Source organism: Daldinia decipiens (genome assembly GCF_022478715.1).
Source record: "Daldinia decipiens strain CBS 113046 unplaced genomic scaffold F4813scaffold_9, whole genome shotgun sequence".
In the NCBI taxonomy this organism is placed as follows: Eukaryota; Fungi; Ascomycota; class Sordariomycetes; order Xylariales; family Hypoxylaceae; genus Daldinia; species Daldinia decipiens.
The window spans coordinates 647706-661438 of NW_026054552.1; the positions used below are offsets into that span (position 1 = coordinate 647706).

The 13733-nt window shown below is 45.2% G+C and overlaps 6 protein-coding genes across 6 annotated transcripts; 3 read left to right on the plus strand and 3 right to left on the minus strand.

The window, feature by feature from the left end:
* Positions 1 to 808: 808 nt before the first annotated feature.
* On the minus strand, positions 809 to 1506 carry F4813DRAFT_387682 (scytalone dehydratase; the record flags this gene model as incomplete). Its single annotated transcript, XM_049246584.1, has 3 exons — positions 809 to 1243; positions 1304 to 1401; positions 1479 to 1506. The coding sequence occupies 3 exons, from the start codon at positions 1504 to 1506 to the stop codon at positions 809 to 811; spliced, it is 561 nt and encodes a 186-aa protein (XP_049101540.1).
* Positions 1507 to 4489: 2983 nt separating this feature from the next.
* On the plus strand, positions 4490 to 6433 carry F4813DRAFT_337247 (MFS general substrate transporter). Its single transcript, XM_049241209.1, has 3 exons — positions 4490 to 5017; positions 5081 to 5717; positions 5798 to 6433. The coding sequence occupies exons 1-3, from the start codon at positions 4878 to 4880 to the stop codon at positions 6296 to 6298; spliced, it is 1278 nt and encodes a 425-aa protein (XP_049101541.1). The 5' UTR covers positions 4490 to 4877; the 3' UTR covers positions 6299 to 6433.
* Positions 6434 to 6630: 197 nt separating this feature from the next.
* On the minus strand, positions 6631 to 7410 carry F4813DRAFT_387684 (uncharacterized protein; the record flags this gene model as incomplete). Its single annotated transcript, XM_049246585.1, has 1 exon — positions 6631 to 7410. One exon carries the CDS (start codon positions 7408 to 7410, stop codon positions 6631 to 6633), a length of 780 nt encoding a protein of 259 aa, XP_049101542.1.
* Positions 7411 to 7896: 486 nt separating this feature from the next.
* F4813DRAFT_387685 (uncharacterized protein) lies at positions 7897 to 9286 on the plus strand (the record flags this gene model as incomplete). The annotated part of the gene is made up of 6 exons (XM_049246586.1): positions 7897 to 7949; positions 8007 to 8500; positions 8581 to 8598; positions 8648 to 8929; positions 8989 to 9159; positions 9210 to 9286. The coding sequence occupies 6 exons, from the start codon at positions 7897 to 7899 to the stop codon at positions 9284 to 9286; spliced, it is 1095 nt and encodes a 364-aa protein (XP_049101543.1).
* Positions 9287 to 9807: 521 nt separating this feature from the next.
* F4813DRAFT_337264 (putative AAA family ATPase) lies at positions 9808 to 12733 on the plus strand. The gene is made up of 8 exons (XM_049241210.1): positions 9808 to 9986; positions 10038 to 10982; positions 11037 to 11201; positions 11272 to 11353; positions 11412 to 11495; positions 11557 to 11712; positions 11776 to 11841; positions 11911 to 12733. Exons 1-8 carry the CDS (start codon positions 9951 to 9953, stop codon positions 12480 to 12482), a joined length of 2106 nt encoding a protein of 701 aa, XP_049101544.1. The 5' UTR covers positions 9808 to 9950; the 3' UTR covers positions 12483 to 12733.
* Positions 12734 to 12984: 251 nt separating this feature from the next.
* On the minus strand, positions 12985 to 13564 carry F4813DRAFT_387687 (uncharacterized protein; the record flags this gene model as incomplete). The annotated part of the gene is made up of 2 exons (XM_049246587.1): positions 12985 to 13463; positions 13555 to 13564. The coding sequence occupies 2 exons, from the start codon at positions 13562 to 13564 to the stop codon at positions 12985 to 12987; spliced, it is 489 nt and encodes a 162-aa protein (XP_049101545.1).
* Between the last annotated feature and the right edge of the window lie 169 nt (positions 13565 to 13733).

Genomic DNA, 13733 nt, shown 5'->3' on the forward strand with positions numbered 1-13733 from the left:
GGATCTTTGTATGACAATACGAAAACATACGAACTATGTATGTATGGCTCATAATCTTTGGTAAGAGTTCATCTAGAACCTTCCGTAATCATTGCCAATACCTGCAAGTAACCAACCCCCGAGTAAGCCAAGAAATTGGAACGTAGACATCGTTAAAGCCCATCTTAGCATCTTGAAATAGGAATACGGAATAGATAACTAACGTAACAAAGCTACTTTTACGTGCAGATATATACACTTGAAAATGTAGCATTTTATAGGCACATTAGTATCGCGAACGCATCAATTGCGCCGGGTCACATGAAATGCTGATAGGTATGCAGGTTGACCGTACTGAGTTCAGCCTTGATGTAGATGAGATCTAGAAGTCTAAATTTTCCCCAGTTTCTCACTCGGTTGAATTAGAATTGAGCGAAGTTTAAGAATTGCGATTAGTTTCGATCACCTCTATCTTCCCATACCTTGTTTTTCTTATAAAAGTGAAATCTCGAGGGAAAAAGAAACCTTCCTAGCTGTTAAAACAGGATAAACCCTTGGATATGGTACTCATCTTCCTTCATATAGATTGAGTTACATTAAGAGGTCGTTGCAGTATGTACTAAATAGATCATTGGGTGGTTAGACAATAGACTCGAATAACTCATGAATACCAGTGCTACTGAATCCGTCTTGTTCCAATTATCTGCCATGCATATGCCAACCATCCAGCACACGCCCAACATTCGTATAATAGGAGAGAAACATTCTCAAACACCATCCGGGCCAGTAGTAACCGAGAACATCCCGCTTAAGTACCTCCAAATAACCCTTATACACTAGCCGCAAGGCCCTCCAACTTAGCCGGGATACCCTCTACCTTCGCAGCAATCTCATCTCCAAACTCCTCACGGCCATCAGCAAACACCTTCTCAAAGTCGTACTCACTCCAGCGGATGTCGGGATTGAGACCAGCAAACTTCCAGACACCGTCAACCTTGCGGTACCAATGAACGTTGGTAGAATGAGCATGACCCTTGACAGCGACCTGGCTGCGCGTCGGGTCCGTGTACCGCTGGTGCGGCACGCGCAGCTGATGTGTGCCTATAACCTCTGTGTCCGATACCTTCTCCCACTTGGAGCCACCAATGAAGTGTTGTGTTTTGAGCAGCGGGTCCCCTAGTACCGCCGGGGACGAAATCATAGCCACGAATTCCTCGGCCGGCATCGCCTCCCAGAGCTTGTCTAGGAACGAGCGGTAGTCGATCTATCAAAGGTTAGAACACAACGGAAACCCCTCATTTGAAGATGGGTATAGTTAACGCACGCGCAGAGTAGGCGCTATACATTCTCGTAGTCTATTCCAGTCCTTGGTGTCGTAGCTGTCCGCCCACTCAACCAAACAGGCCTGTAGACCGAGGTAGTCTAGTCATCATCAGCATGCACAATCCAGTGTTTGATGGGACCTATGCTGAGCTCCAGCAAGGATGTATTTGCCATACCCTCGAAACTAATATTTCCGGTGGTCATCTTGTGGATCCTTTGAGAGCCGCGATTGTAGATTGTGGGGTATTTAGCTTGAATTGTATGCAGCGAGAGTGCTCCCATACATCTATTTCGGCTTTAAAGATAATTCGCATATGGCCTCTCCTTAACTTATATTTGTAAACGGATCCCCCACACGTCCGATGTATGGTTAGGGATGTCCGCCCCAGCTGCCTGGAATTTTGCGTAACCCAGCTGTGTGGTAAAGCTTGGGAATGCAGTCCGCGCCGGAGTTCCCCACCTACTAGTTATTATATTCTAAATCAGGGGTTCGGGATTCAGCTGTAACAGCTCAGACGACATTATAAAATGTTCTTTTCCCGTGCGCCGTGGCTAATATTCGCTGTGAGACTTAATAGGATGTGTTTGCGACAGCTGAGTCGTTGGAATGTTGTGGTGTAGTGCTGGTTCATATGTAGGGCGATCGGTATCGAGATCGGAGTCTACATTTAGGTACCTTATGTACTTAGATACTTACCTAGGTACTTACATGTATGTAGGTAGGTAGATACCCGCCGGAGCCGGCAGTTACCATCATTTGCATTAGTCCCCGCACGGCTCGCAGCATTAGGGTGATACAGCAGAACAAGTTGCCCGAATTGAAGCTATCATATCATCATGTGTACATGTAGCTAATCGCGTAGCTGGTATAATTCAAGGGTTACTAAATTCAAGGGTTACTAATGCGACATAACTCAAAAGCGGTGAACATAACAAATAACAGCCATTGTGTTAGATCGTTCCATAGCAGACGAGATTATCATGGAAAAGCTATCAAATTAAGTACCTTAGGTAGGTAAGGACCCAATATCCTAGGTATCATAAACATTATATATTCATTAATCTCACTAAATAATGGATAATGCAGTAAAAATACAAGCAAGTTAGCCTAAAGAATACCTAAACGATCAATGTCTACATATCTTTACTTTGCTGCATATTCTTTTATAGGGATACCAATAATCCGTATGGATGGTAAAATTCGAGGCATTTGTAGCATTCCATATCTGCATACACTCGTTTAAATGCAACATCTTGATGTTTGGATAGGTATTTAATGAAAGAACTCCACATTATCAGATTGGGGATATAGGTGTTTTCGAACGTACCTAATTTTGTACACCTAACCACCTTCAGACTCAAACTATGCAAATGATAACTTTCAACTTTGGATATACGCTGACATATAAGCTACGCATACTGCATACTGCAAGAGCAATTCATGTGTTTAAATTACCTGTTATTTTTAAGAAACTAATGTGACAAAAAATCTCGACTGCCTCGTATCATTGAAGTATCTCTCAGAATCTATCTCATAGAATTGTCAAACTGTCATATATCTAGCATCGAGCCTGACTACACTGAGAAAGACATCCAGGACTTGTCTGGTAAGGTATGTATAGTCACTGGCGCGAATACTGGACTCGACAAAGAGATTATTTGGATCCTCTTTTATAAGAACGCGATTGTCTAGATAGCGGTGCACAACAAACAGGAAGGCCGTCGTGCGATCAGGTCTGTCCGCGAAGCATTTCCTTCTACGAGGGAACTGGAGCTTCTACACCTGGACCTTAGTGATTTGATCACCATCAAGAAGTCGGCTAAGACATCCCTTTCTAAGAAACGGCGCTTGGACGTCTTGTTTAACAATACTGGTGCCATGATGCCTCCTCGCGGGAGTAAGTCGGCGCAAAGGGTACGAGCTACAGACGGACCAACAACCTAAAGCCGTTTCTTTTGACACAGTTTCTCACAGCGAAATTACCCGGAGAGCAGCGTCCGCGTCATCCGAGTATCTCCCCCATCAGCCGAGCGCATGATCTCCGTAAGGGCGGCGCCGACATGGATAACCTAGATTACAAGAAGGACATTTTCTGTGTTTATAAGCACGGCGTTAGCAAGACAGGTAATTGCTATCATGCAACTGAGTACCTAACGCGCGATGGCATTCTTAGTGCCGTATGTTTTCCCCAGATATTAGACCCTATCGTGCATCGGCCAATTTGTGGCCTTAGTGGTCTTGGGGCTAGAACGCTCTGACATAATTGCAGGAATTAGATCCAGGTGCTCTTAAAACACACCTCGATTGACCGTTCAACGCGTTCGAGATGCTCTACAGGACGACTATCGTAAAAACTGTGGTTCTTGGAGCGTATACGGAATTGTTCGCTGGCCTCTCAGATAAAGCAATACTCGGACGGTTGGGCGATTGTCATAGGTTTCTTTTCCTCTACTTCTCCTATTTTCGTTGATTGTTCCCCCCTTTTCCCCCGTGGGTATATACGGAATACAAGGTGCTAACATGATCTATCTTCAGTCGTTCTATAGGGTCGGGTTGACGAGATTTAAAAGGACATGATATTTTCCATAGCTCAGGGCCCTAGTCGGATCGGGACGGGACGGAGCAGTAGGTAAAATCCTACGTGTGATTTCGATCTGAATATCCTTCGATTATTTGACGAGAGCGATGGACCAGAGATATTACATGCATTTATATGCCTGGAAAAAAAATCTGGTTAAACGCGAATCCTACCGAAGGATTTCGACGGTAGGCTAGCCAATTCACCTCAGGGGTCCAAAATCTTTTTGATGTATTACTAGAGACAGTTATCATGTCATACTCCGGATGATCAACCCCTGCTTTCCCGCCTTTGTTCTCACAAATCATAACAGGGCCCTATCAATTCCAACAGGAAGGATCTTTCAAATTTCTTAATTACCCCAAGTCTTGCAGCTAGCCAAGTTAGGCTAAGTATCACACAGGGACACATAGGGAGAGTGTTACTAGCCTAGACCCGGGACACTTGCATAGGCACCTACCTCTCCTTTCTATTATAGTAACACAAGCCTTGCTTATAAGTGGTAGGTAAGCCATGAAACATTTCACTCCCTAACCTAGATACCTATGTTATTGATGTCATTGCAAGTGCCGTGAGCCAGTATCTCCAAGTTCAGGTCTCTAGCGCCTGCTTTTAGAGGACCACGCCGATGGAGGTTATGCAGAGATCATTTCTATAAGAGTTTAGCCGGTGCTAGATGTTACATACCTACCCGACTACCTCTTTTGACATCTCGAAAGGGCGCATTGCGCTTACCCTGCACTTTTGGTATCCAATTAGTAAGATCTATAGAAACGAGCACCTTCCGTTTGTCGGCAAACCCCTATCTAAATAAACTCAGATAAATCTAGACAAAAGGAACTTGGATAAATCGACTATACCTTACATACAATTAAGGTACCGGCGCAACCGGTGCATCTTAACTAGAACCACGCACTCCTTCAAGTTTTCTTCGACCGTTAAATTGCCTTTCTCGCAATCCCAACATATAAATTAGTCAATACGTTGAGCGAGGCAATGAATTCGGATAAGGAGTGCTCCGTAGCTATTACAGCCTCACCACCGAGTGAGAATGAGACGACTCCGGTCGTAGGTCCCATCGCTGTCGCACCGCCACCCGATGGTGGTGCGGGATGGATTCAAGTCTTTGTTGGACAGTAAGAATTTATTTTGCCTTTTCCGTTATTATGGCGATAATGTTTCTAACGAATTTGCTTAAGTCTTGCCCTATTCAACACATTTGGGTGGTTCAATAGCTATGGCATCTTTCAGGACTACTACACGGAAGAGTTAAACCTGCCGCTATCAGCTGTTTCTTGGACGGGCAGCGTGCAGGTCTTCCTGTTAGCTTGCATAGGCATGTTCTCAGGTCGACTCTTTGACGCAGGTTACTTCCGCTCGTTGATCATGATCGGTTCTATTCTACAGATTCTCGCTGTATTCATGGCATCTATTGCTACCGAGTATTGGCAACTCTTCTTAGCTCAAGGCGTCTGTGGTGGGCTCGGTGCCGGCATCCTGTACTGCCCTATCATCGCATGCGTGTCTACTTATTTTGCTCGAAAGCGCGCACTTGCGATTGCCCTCGTCACAAGTGGTGGCGCTACAGGCGGACTGGTATTTCCTATCATTGCGCAGCAACTTCCAGGAGAGATAGGTTTTCCTTGGACTATGCGGATCATGGGATTTGTAGTCATGTTCAACGCATCTGTAATGTTAGCCTTTGCCCGCACGCGACTGCCACCGCGACCAAGGGGGCCAGTTGTCGAATGGGCTGCATTCAAGGAGTTGCCCTATTCACTCTATACAGCCGGCGCTTTCTGTGTCTTGTGGAGCGTGTATCTAATATATAATTACGTAAGTATCATTCTAATTTTCACATTTTTGTAGCGCTCTCAGTTATTTTTATCATAAACACAAGCTGACAAATTTGCTAGATAAATCACTACGGAAGGACAATCTTACATATGAAGTCTACAACTTCGCTTAATACGCTCTTCATCGCCAACGCAGTTGGTGTGCCAGGGCGAATAATACCAGCGCTCATCTCTGATGCGTACCTTGGCCCGTTTCGGACACTGGTGCCTCTTGCTATCAGTGCGAGCGTGCTCTATTTCGGCTGGATTGGCGTGCGGGATCCGAGCGCTCTCTATGTCTTCGCCGTTCTATCTGGTATTATTAACGGCGGTGTCCAGACTATCGCCATGGCCGGCCTACCGTCGCTCACAAAAGATCTAAGTAAAGTAGGTACCCGGTCGGGCATGATCATGACCGTTGGTTCCTTCGCTTGCCTAACAGGACCACCAATTGCCGGTGCGCTGATTGACGTTGCAGATGGGCGATACTTGTATATGCTGATATGGGCTGGTTGTATTATGCTGCTAAGTGCTTTCTTTGTTGCGGCCTCGTGGTATGCACGTTCAAAGCAGGGTTCATAGCAGCCTGTTAGGGAACACCAGCTGCATAGTTAGGACTTTTACCTTGTAGAATGTAATAAATATATCTATGCAAGTTTGCTGGCTTTGCAGGCACTCTTTAGTCTCTTATAGACCATATGTGTGCGTGCGTTACTGTTTTATAAGATAATGTATTTATCTACAAGGTTCTAGAAGTAATCAAGTATGAAGGTTAGGCACTCAAATAATGAGGAAAAGAAAAGTGCACAATATTCTCCTTAAGATATAAATATACTGCAGTTTTCCCTCCTAAGGGTAGCCTTTTAATTACCTTAGGTACTTAAGGTAGACTATAACTCTGTATTTAGTGCCAATTAAGTCAGATGGTATCCAAATAAAAGCCAGCATCGAGGTTCCCATAGGCGGTGTTTGAAGAAGATAGGAATTAGAAGGTTAAGTAGCTGGAAAAGCCCCACAAGGAAGGCCAACACCTGTCCGACATCGAATATATCATCTACACCACTGAGATTATTCGCTCTGATTACGTACTCAGTCGAGATGATAGATAATACGACCATGGCCAACGAGAGAAGCATGAGTGTAATCTCGGTTTGAGGTCGACGGGAACGATATCGTGACTTTTCCCCACCTCCTTTTTTAATGTAAGTAGTGGCAGCCCACGCAAGCAATCCGATTATAATAACAAGGCTAATGATCGAGGTTACTTTTCCGAACGTTTTAAACCAGCCATCTAGTGTGGATTTGCCGAAGAATACGATCTGCATACATGGAGTCCCTTGCATGGTGTCCTGGCCGACGAAGAAGAACCAGCAGCCGTACGTCGACAGCGCGGCGTAAAATAGGAGCCGGCAAGTTCCTGAGAAGGAGTTGATATCGGTTATGCCGCTTCCAGTCAAGCTAGATAGTGCACCTGCAAGTATCCAGAAGACGATAATGACTTCGAAGGCGTGAATAGTACCTGCGTGTGTAGAGAGAAGCGTGCCGGCGAATATGGCTAGTTGCAGGAGCAAATTGATGGTTCTGTTCACAGCTTCTTCTTCCTGTGCAAATAGTGTCACAAGTAGCGTCGTTAACGATTGGGCATAGAGACCGAGTCTGATTCCAATCCCATAGAAGTCAGTATCACCATCCATTTCGCAATTTCCGGAAGGTTCCATCATTAGGGGTAGCTTAGTGCTCTCAGATAATCTTTACTCGACTATTACCTGAATTGAAATTTTGATTTAATTTTAATGATAACCTAAGGTGTTGCAGTTTACTGCTTTTAGAGAGATGGTGTATTCTCGTAACGTAGGGAAGCAACATCACGAGGTGTGTTAGCGAACCATATCGCCTGGCAACGGGGAGAAAGGGGGGGTAAGGGGGGGTAAGAAACTCTATCAACAACCAAATATAGTTACAGCCTTAGAACTTTTAGAACGTTGCTATAAAATCACTGAGGAAGTTCTAGACTATTCTGTCTAACACCGTAACCGTTGCCTTAGCTGCACGCGAGAACATTATAATGTGGTTGGGAACCCCAAGTGATAGGTGCACAACTTAAAAAGGGGGTTGTGAAAGGCCAATTATTTGCTCCCCGAAAACAATCACCGGCATAGCTTTTGTTATATGCTATAATCATGGCGGATAATAATACAGGTTGTCCAATCCAAGGTAAACCAGACCTGTATGGGTTAGTTCAGTGCCTGTTTCTACATTATTCTTGACATATACTGAACCTATTACTTAGGCTAGGTGTACGCCTTGGTCTTTACTTACAATTCATCGCTATCGTGCTCGCGAGACCGTCAGTAAAACCGGCTTTCAAAGCTATCACTAGCTCAACTATCGCTTTCGTCCTTGCTAATTTAATCGTCCTTGCCAAGGAGAGTGCGTCGAGGACTCTATTTGCTCCGGAGGCATACCTCCTTTTCTTCCTTCTTGTTCCGCAACTCACGGTGAACATTATAAACATCGACACATCGAAGAACCACATAAGCCCCCGTGGTACCATCGCCCTCCTCTTATGGGGATCATTTTGCTTCTATTTCAGTTGGTTTTGGTGGGTGGGACTGGACGTCTTACCGATGTCCGGCTGTGAAGATGAATTTGGGTTCTTCTTCGCCAAGGTCAGCCTCCGGGGTTGGTTCAGAACCTTTAACAAGGTCCTTTGGACAATATCAGATATTGCGTTTGTCATAATCATTTCATCAACTGCAGTTCAGTTCCTGATAGCATATTTGTGTAAGTTGCACATAAGCTAGTTACAATTAAAGATATACTTCAAGATATCAATCCAGTATCCTAATGCTTTCGCGAAATAGCCCGAGAAGAAGGAGATGGTAAATGATAAACCCCCTCCTTTGATTTCCGTCACTGATAACCTTTCAGTAGACCTAAAACTCGCAAGGGCTACTAGCGAAAAGATCACCGCTCACAACATACTTCAACATATTTTCCTGCAGGGATGGAGCTTTTTCCCGTTTGCTATCTTCGTCTCTGGTGCCGAAATAACACTTCGGTACAATGATATCCGGGGTGTTAACACCGTAAACTCGGCCAGTCAGCTCGTACCCCTAGTCCTTGCTCTTGGCTTGTTGGTGCACGTCATTGGAAATACGTTAATGAGACTAGCCCATGGGTTCCAACATGCTTTCGACGAGGATGTAGCAGGTTCGTGAACCGTCGAACCCCGCTGCTACTTTGTATATAGCTCTAACATTTAAAACTAGACGGACTGGATAATGACAACCATGATAATCATAGTTCAACACGAAGCGACCTCAGACGCGAGCTGCGGGAAGAGCGGGGGTGGCTGGGCGTTACTGGTCGCTTTCTTTTCCGACTCTATTGTGCATTTGTTGCAGGATACAATCAGGAAGAAGTGAAGCCGAGGCATCCAAGTAAGCTAAATTCCCATTCAAGTACAATCCAGCGACTTACCTATGCTCAGATTCCGCTACGAGTTGCCCAAAGAGAAGTCATGGTGCAGAAGTAGACATCGAGTTAGAAGGTGGTCCGCGACCTTAAATCGGACCGCGATTATTGGCCCCCCAATATCTGAGATGAATACGATCGAGTGGAGCGAAGGAGTAGGTATGTATTATGAACACTAACTACATCGGATCAGACGCAAGGGTATGATAGATCACCTTAACAAAACAAGATATAGATACGGACGCCAGAGCATTGTTATCCACTGTGTAATTTAAAATAATGCCGTCAAGTGGAAGATAAATACGACTGTATCACACAAGTAGGCCCAGCTGCTGTCAACCTGCTACGTAGCATACCTATAGACGGTTCATTTCAAGCTACACATATTAATACACCATATAGAAACGCCATTAATAATAAAAGCCTGCTTCAAAAGAGTCTGCTGATCAAGTTGCCTATGAATTTGTAGGATTGTCGTTGCAGTGAGGCGACTGCTATTGCATGAGCATAGGGCCAATAAGCATAGCCCATGTGGTCGCGCTACATGATTACACGCATCAGGCGAAATGCGGATTTCTTGATTACGGGACGGTAGCCTATCGAGCCTGAGGCTCTTGTGTCTGAAGGTTACACCACCTACAACCCTATAGTAGATACGAATGGCACAAAACTAAGCTCTGATGGCGAGGGCTTTGCTCCGCGAATTCTTCTCTTTTTAGTATTCCAAGGTTTATATACAAGTAGGGGACTAAACTCAATGGCTGAATATGACATAGAAAGCGGTGTTGAGGATGTAAGCTCTATGTTTGGGATTTCGTTAAATCGTAAGCTAATTCATTCCTAGTCTCCGGGACAGCAGCTTCACAACATGTTGGAAACAAGTATCGCGGACTGGTCGGAGCTTGGCTCAGACACCTCTGCCACTGAAGACGATATGATAAGTAGTGACGGTCCTGGGCAGCTCTGTAATATCAAAACGCTATACGAGGGCGAATCCAAATGTGCTTGTTGTATGAATTGGGTAGAGGAGCTGCCAAAAGACATAGGTCCGTCGGCAGAAGAAGAGAATGAAAGTAGGCGCCACGCACTTCTAATCCGCATGCAAAGGAACCATAGCGATGGAAAACCAATGGTTCTCCATTCTATCGTTATCCAGAGTTCTTACCTGAAGTCGATGCTGGGTGAATTATTCGAGGAATACTCGGGAATAACTACGACACTCAAGAAGTTGGTGTTTAGAGCACCGTTTCACTGCTTCTTTTACGAATGGAACCGTCTGGAGAAGATCGTCCGTGAGATAGAAGACCCCGTCAGAAAGAGCCATGCGCGCCTGCTGCGGAAGGTTCTTAGGTCGGAATTACGAGAGACTATTTCGCAAAGTAACGATTTGAATCAGAACGGAGTCATCACTTTCGACTATCTGTGGACGATTTTCAAACCGGGTATCGATGTTTACGCCTTTGAAGATGGACATGATCGCATTTACAAGCTTCAGCGAGCTCAATACATCACAGGTTCCGGTGGCCAATTCTTCCAGGTGATAGTCAATGAGATTGATTATGACGGAGATACTTCTGGCTATCTGTCGAAGGTCCTCCCCATTTTCAACTTTCCAGGCACGATGAAAGTCAGCGATCTTGATGTTTTCCCTGCTTCTTACCATCCGAGATTGAGTGAGGTCAAGGAAGCTCTAAGAAAGCGAGGGGAGAAGTTTAGGGATATCCACCTGAAGCCGTATTACTACGGCGCCTACAAAGGTATAGTTGTAGACGGAAAACAAAAGCGCAACGTAAGTGTTTATAAAAGGGTGTCCTAAAAGAGGAAGTTTAATAAATATATACAGGTTGACGGAAGAATTGTGGTCGATCCCTCCTCGTATGCAACTTTTACCGACGGCTGTATCGATTTGATACCGTTGGACTCGAGTCTCTTGAAACCAGGAATGATGGTATCCGACCAAGCACACAAGCCTGCCCCTCCTTATCCCGGCCCTCCCGGGAGGCCAAATGTAAGTGCCATAGTGGAATCTATATTATGCAATAACTAAGGGAGGTTTGAAGCTGATCATAAATACCCAGGGACCAACAATTCCTCCTCCACAACCTCCACCGCCTCCTCCTATAATTCATAGGGCTGGACCGAGACGGGTCATTAAGCATTGTAAGCGACAGTGTAAGTAAGCCCAGACTGGGAGGGTGACTAAACTAGAATATCGCAGCACGAACGCAAGAACTAACCGACGACCTGCTTCATTTATGCACCGGTTATGTACGAGGATACTGCTTTAAGATCAAGAAGTGGGGTGAGTATTTCCAACGAAAGACTTGATCATGGCGGCCTCCGTTACTTACTGCATCTTATAGTCATATTCCATATCGACAATATTCAAGATATCCAATGGCGCGATGACGCGTTTGATAGTCTCGTGCTGGCTGGTGGGTACAAGAGCCTGATCATGACATTTGTTGAGAGTCATGTCGAGAATAAGGATAGATTCGATGATGTGATCGAAGGGAAAGGTATTGCAGCCCTCAATATTAACTCATTCATGGAACTGAAGCTGATATATAAACGACGTGTAGGGCAGGGCATCAGTATGCTTCTTGAAGGACCTCCGGGTGTTGGCAAAACTCTTACGGCAGAAGCTGGTAAGTACCTACCTTGAAGAGTTACCCCGAGTTTATAGTTTTTAACATGCTATCTTAACAACTATGTAGTATCGGAAAAGCTAAGACGTCCCCTCTACCAAATGGGCGCTGGGGAGCTCGGAGCCGAACCTGATACGGTAGAGGAAAACCTCAAGATGATTCTTGAAACAGCTGCCAAGTGGGATGCGGTTCTACTCCTCGACGAGTGCGACGTTATCCTTGCCGAGCGCAGTAACGATAGTCTTGGTCGAAATAGCATTGTTGCTATATTCTTGCGTTTGCTTGAGTATTATCGTGGCATGCTATTCATGACTACCAACAGAGTCGAAGCCATGGACCCGGCATTCCAGAGCAGAATCCATCTGACTATCCACTACCCCGTTCTGGATGTACCGGCGCGCCGACAGATTTGGGAACGGTTTATCCAGAATTCTCATCAGAAGTCGACGTTACTTCCACATAACTTCCTCGAGTTGCAGTCTATCCCCATCAACGGGCGTGAGATTAAGAATGTTATCAAGACTGCCCAACTACTAGCAAGCCATGAAAGGGGTCCTTTAACTATCGAGCACATTCGTATAGCGTTGGGTGTGTCGCGGGTTGGCTACAAGCCTAGAGCCGAGACAATTCATTGCGTATGAATGAATCTGTTCTATTATGCGATGGTAGTTGAAGGTAGGGTGTTGGTCTATGTGCTTATCGGTCGTTTTATAAGGACTTGGAACACTGGGGCAGATGTCATTTATCCTGATTCTGAATGTTACAGCCTCATACGAGGGCCCGAGGCGGGGTTTTCTCTTTATCTTAGTTATTAGGCGGCTACATCGTATAAGACTGAGCTATCTTTCTATGATCTGATTCTGCGTCCGAAATTGTAGATGAGATGATCTCGGTGACCGTAGGTCTTATGCTGCTGCTATTCAGCTACGTAAAGATTATTTAGTGATTGTATTTCTTCGCTAGTAGGCGTCCCGGGGCGTGCATGTTCGTTCTCATTACCCCTGTCAAATCGATCTCAAACGTTGCTGTAGCTAGCCTTGTGGATAACTGCGGGGAAGATGGTCCAGGATGAAGGATACCCATCACTAATTCAATGTATCATGTAGTCTTAGAAGCGATCGTGTGGGATAACTTCAATGTTCATTACCTCCACCTTCGAATTACCCATCCGAGGAAGCTGACGCCTGTGATCCAATGGCCCATGGCCTTAAATTTCAGCTTCTCACCCCCATTTAGCCAGACGACCAACCCATCCCCAAATCTGACCAGAGATAGAACGGCTGCGAACGTAGTGACGGCGGCTGCATTTCCCTGCCACTCCAAAGCTACCAAGGTCAGGCCATAGCTGATCTCACGAATACCCTTAAAATACATGAGCGGCGACGTGAAGCTAATACCAGAAACATCGTACTGGTCCGTCGGGGAAGGACCCTCATCCTGAATGTCAAATGGCAGGCCGATGTTATTGTACTCCTTCTCTGGCGAGAATATAGTCATAAGACCACGGGCGAAGCAGGCCGTGCCAAGGATGTACGAAGAGAAGGGCGAAAACGCAGCCATTTCGAGGGAGACTTCAACGCCGGTGAATTCGTTGTGTTGGGTGTGAGTACCTCCTAATGTCACTATTATAAGTATAGACTAGAGTAAGGAGTAATGCGGGACTGGATTCATAATGTAAATATTAAAAATAGGTAGTTTATTTTTATTTTTTACATTCAGACATTGATGCAGCTCTCGTATGTATAGGGCTAGCTGGATCTATGTTAGATCGGAGCGAGACAAGCGAGAGCGGGTCAACTTTTCTATTCCCCGTCTCTTACATCCTGCTTACATAAACTGTAACACGTGCTTTCAGTCCACTGGACCCATAATAAAGTTAGCAAGGAATATCC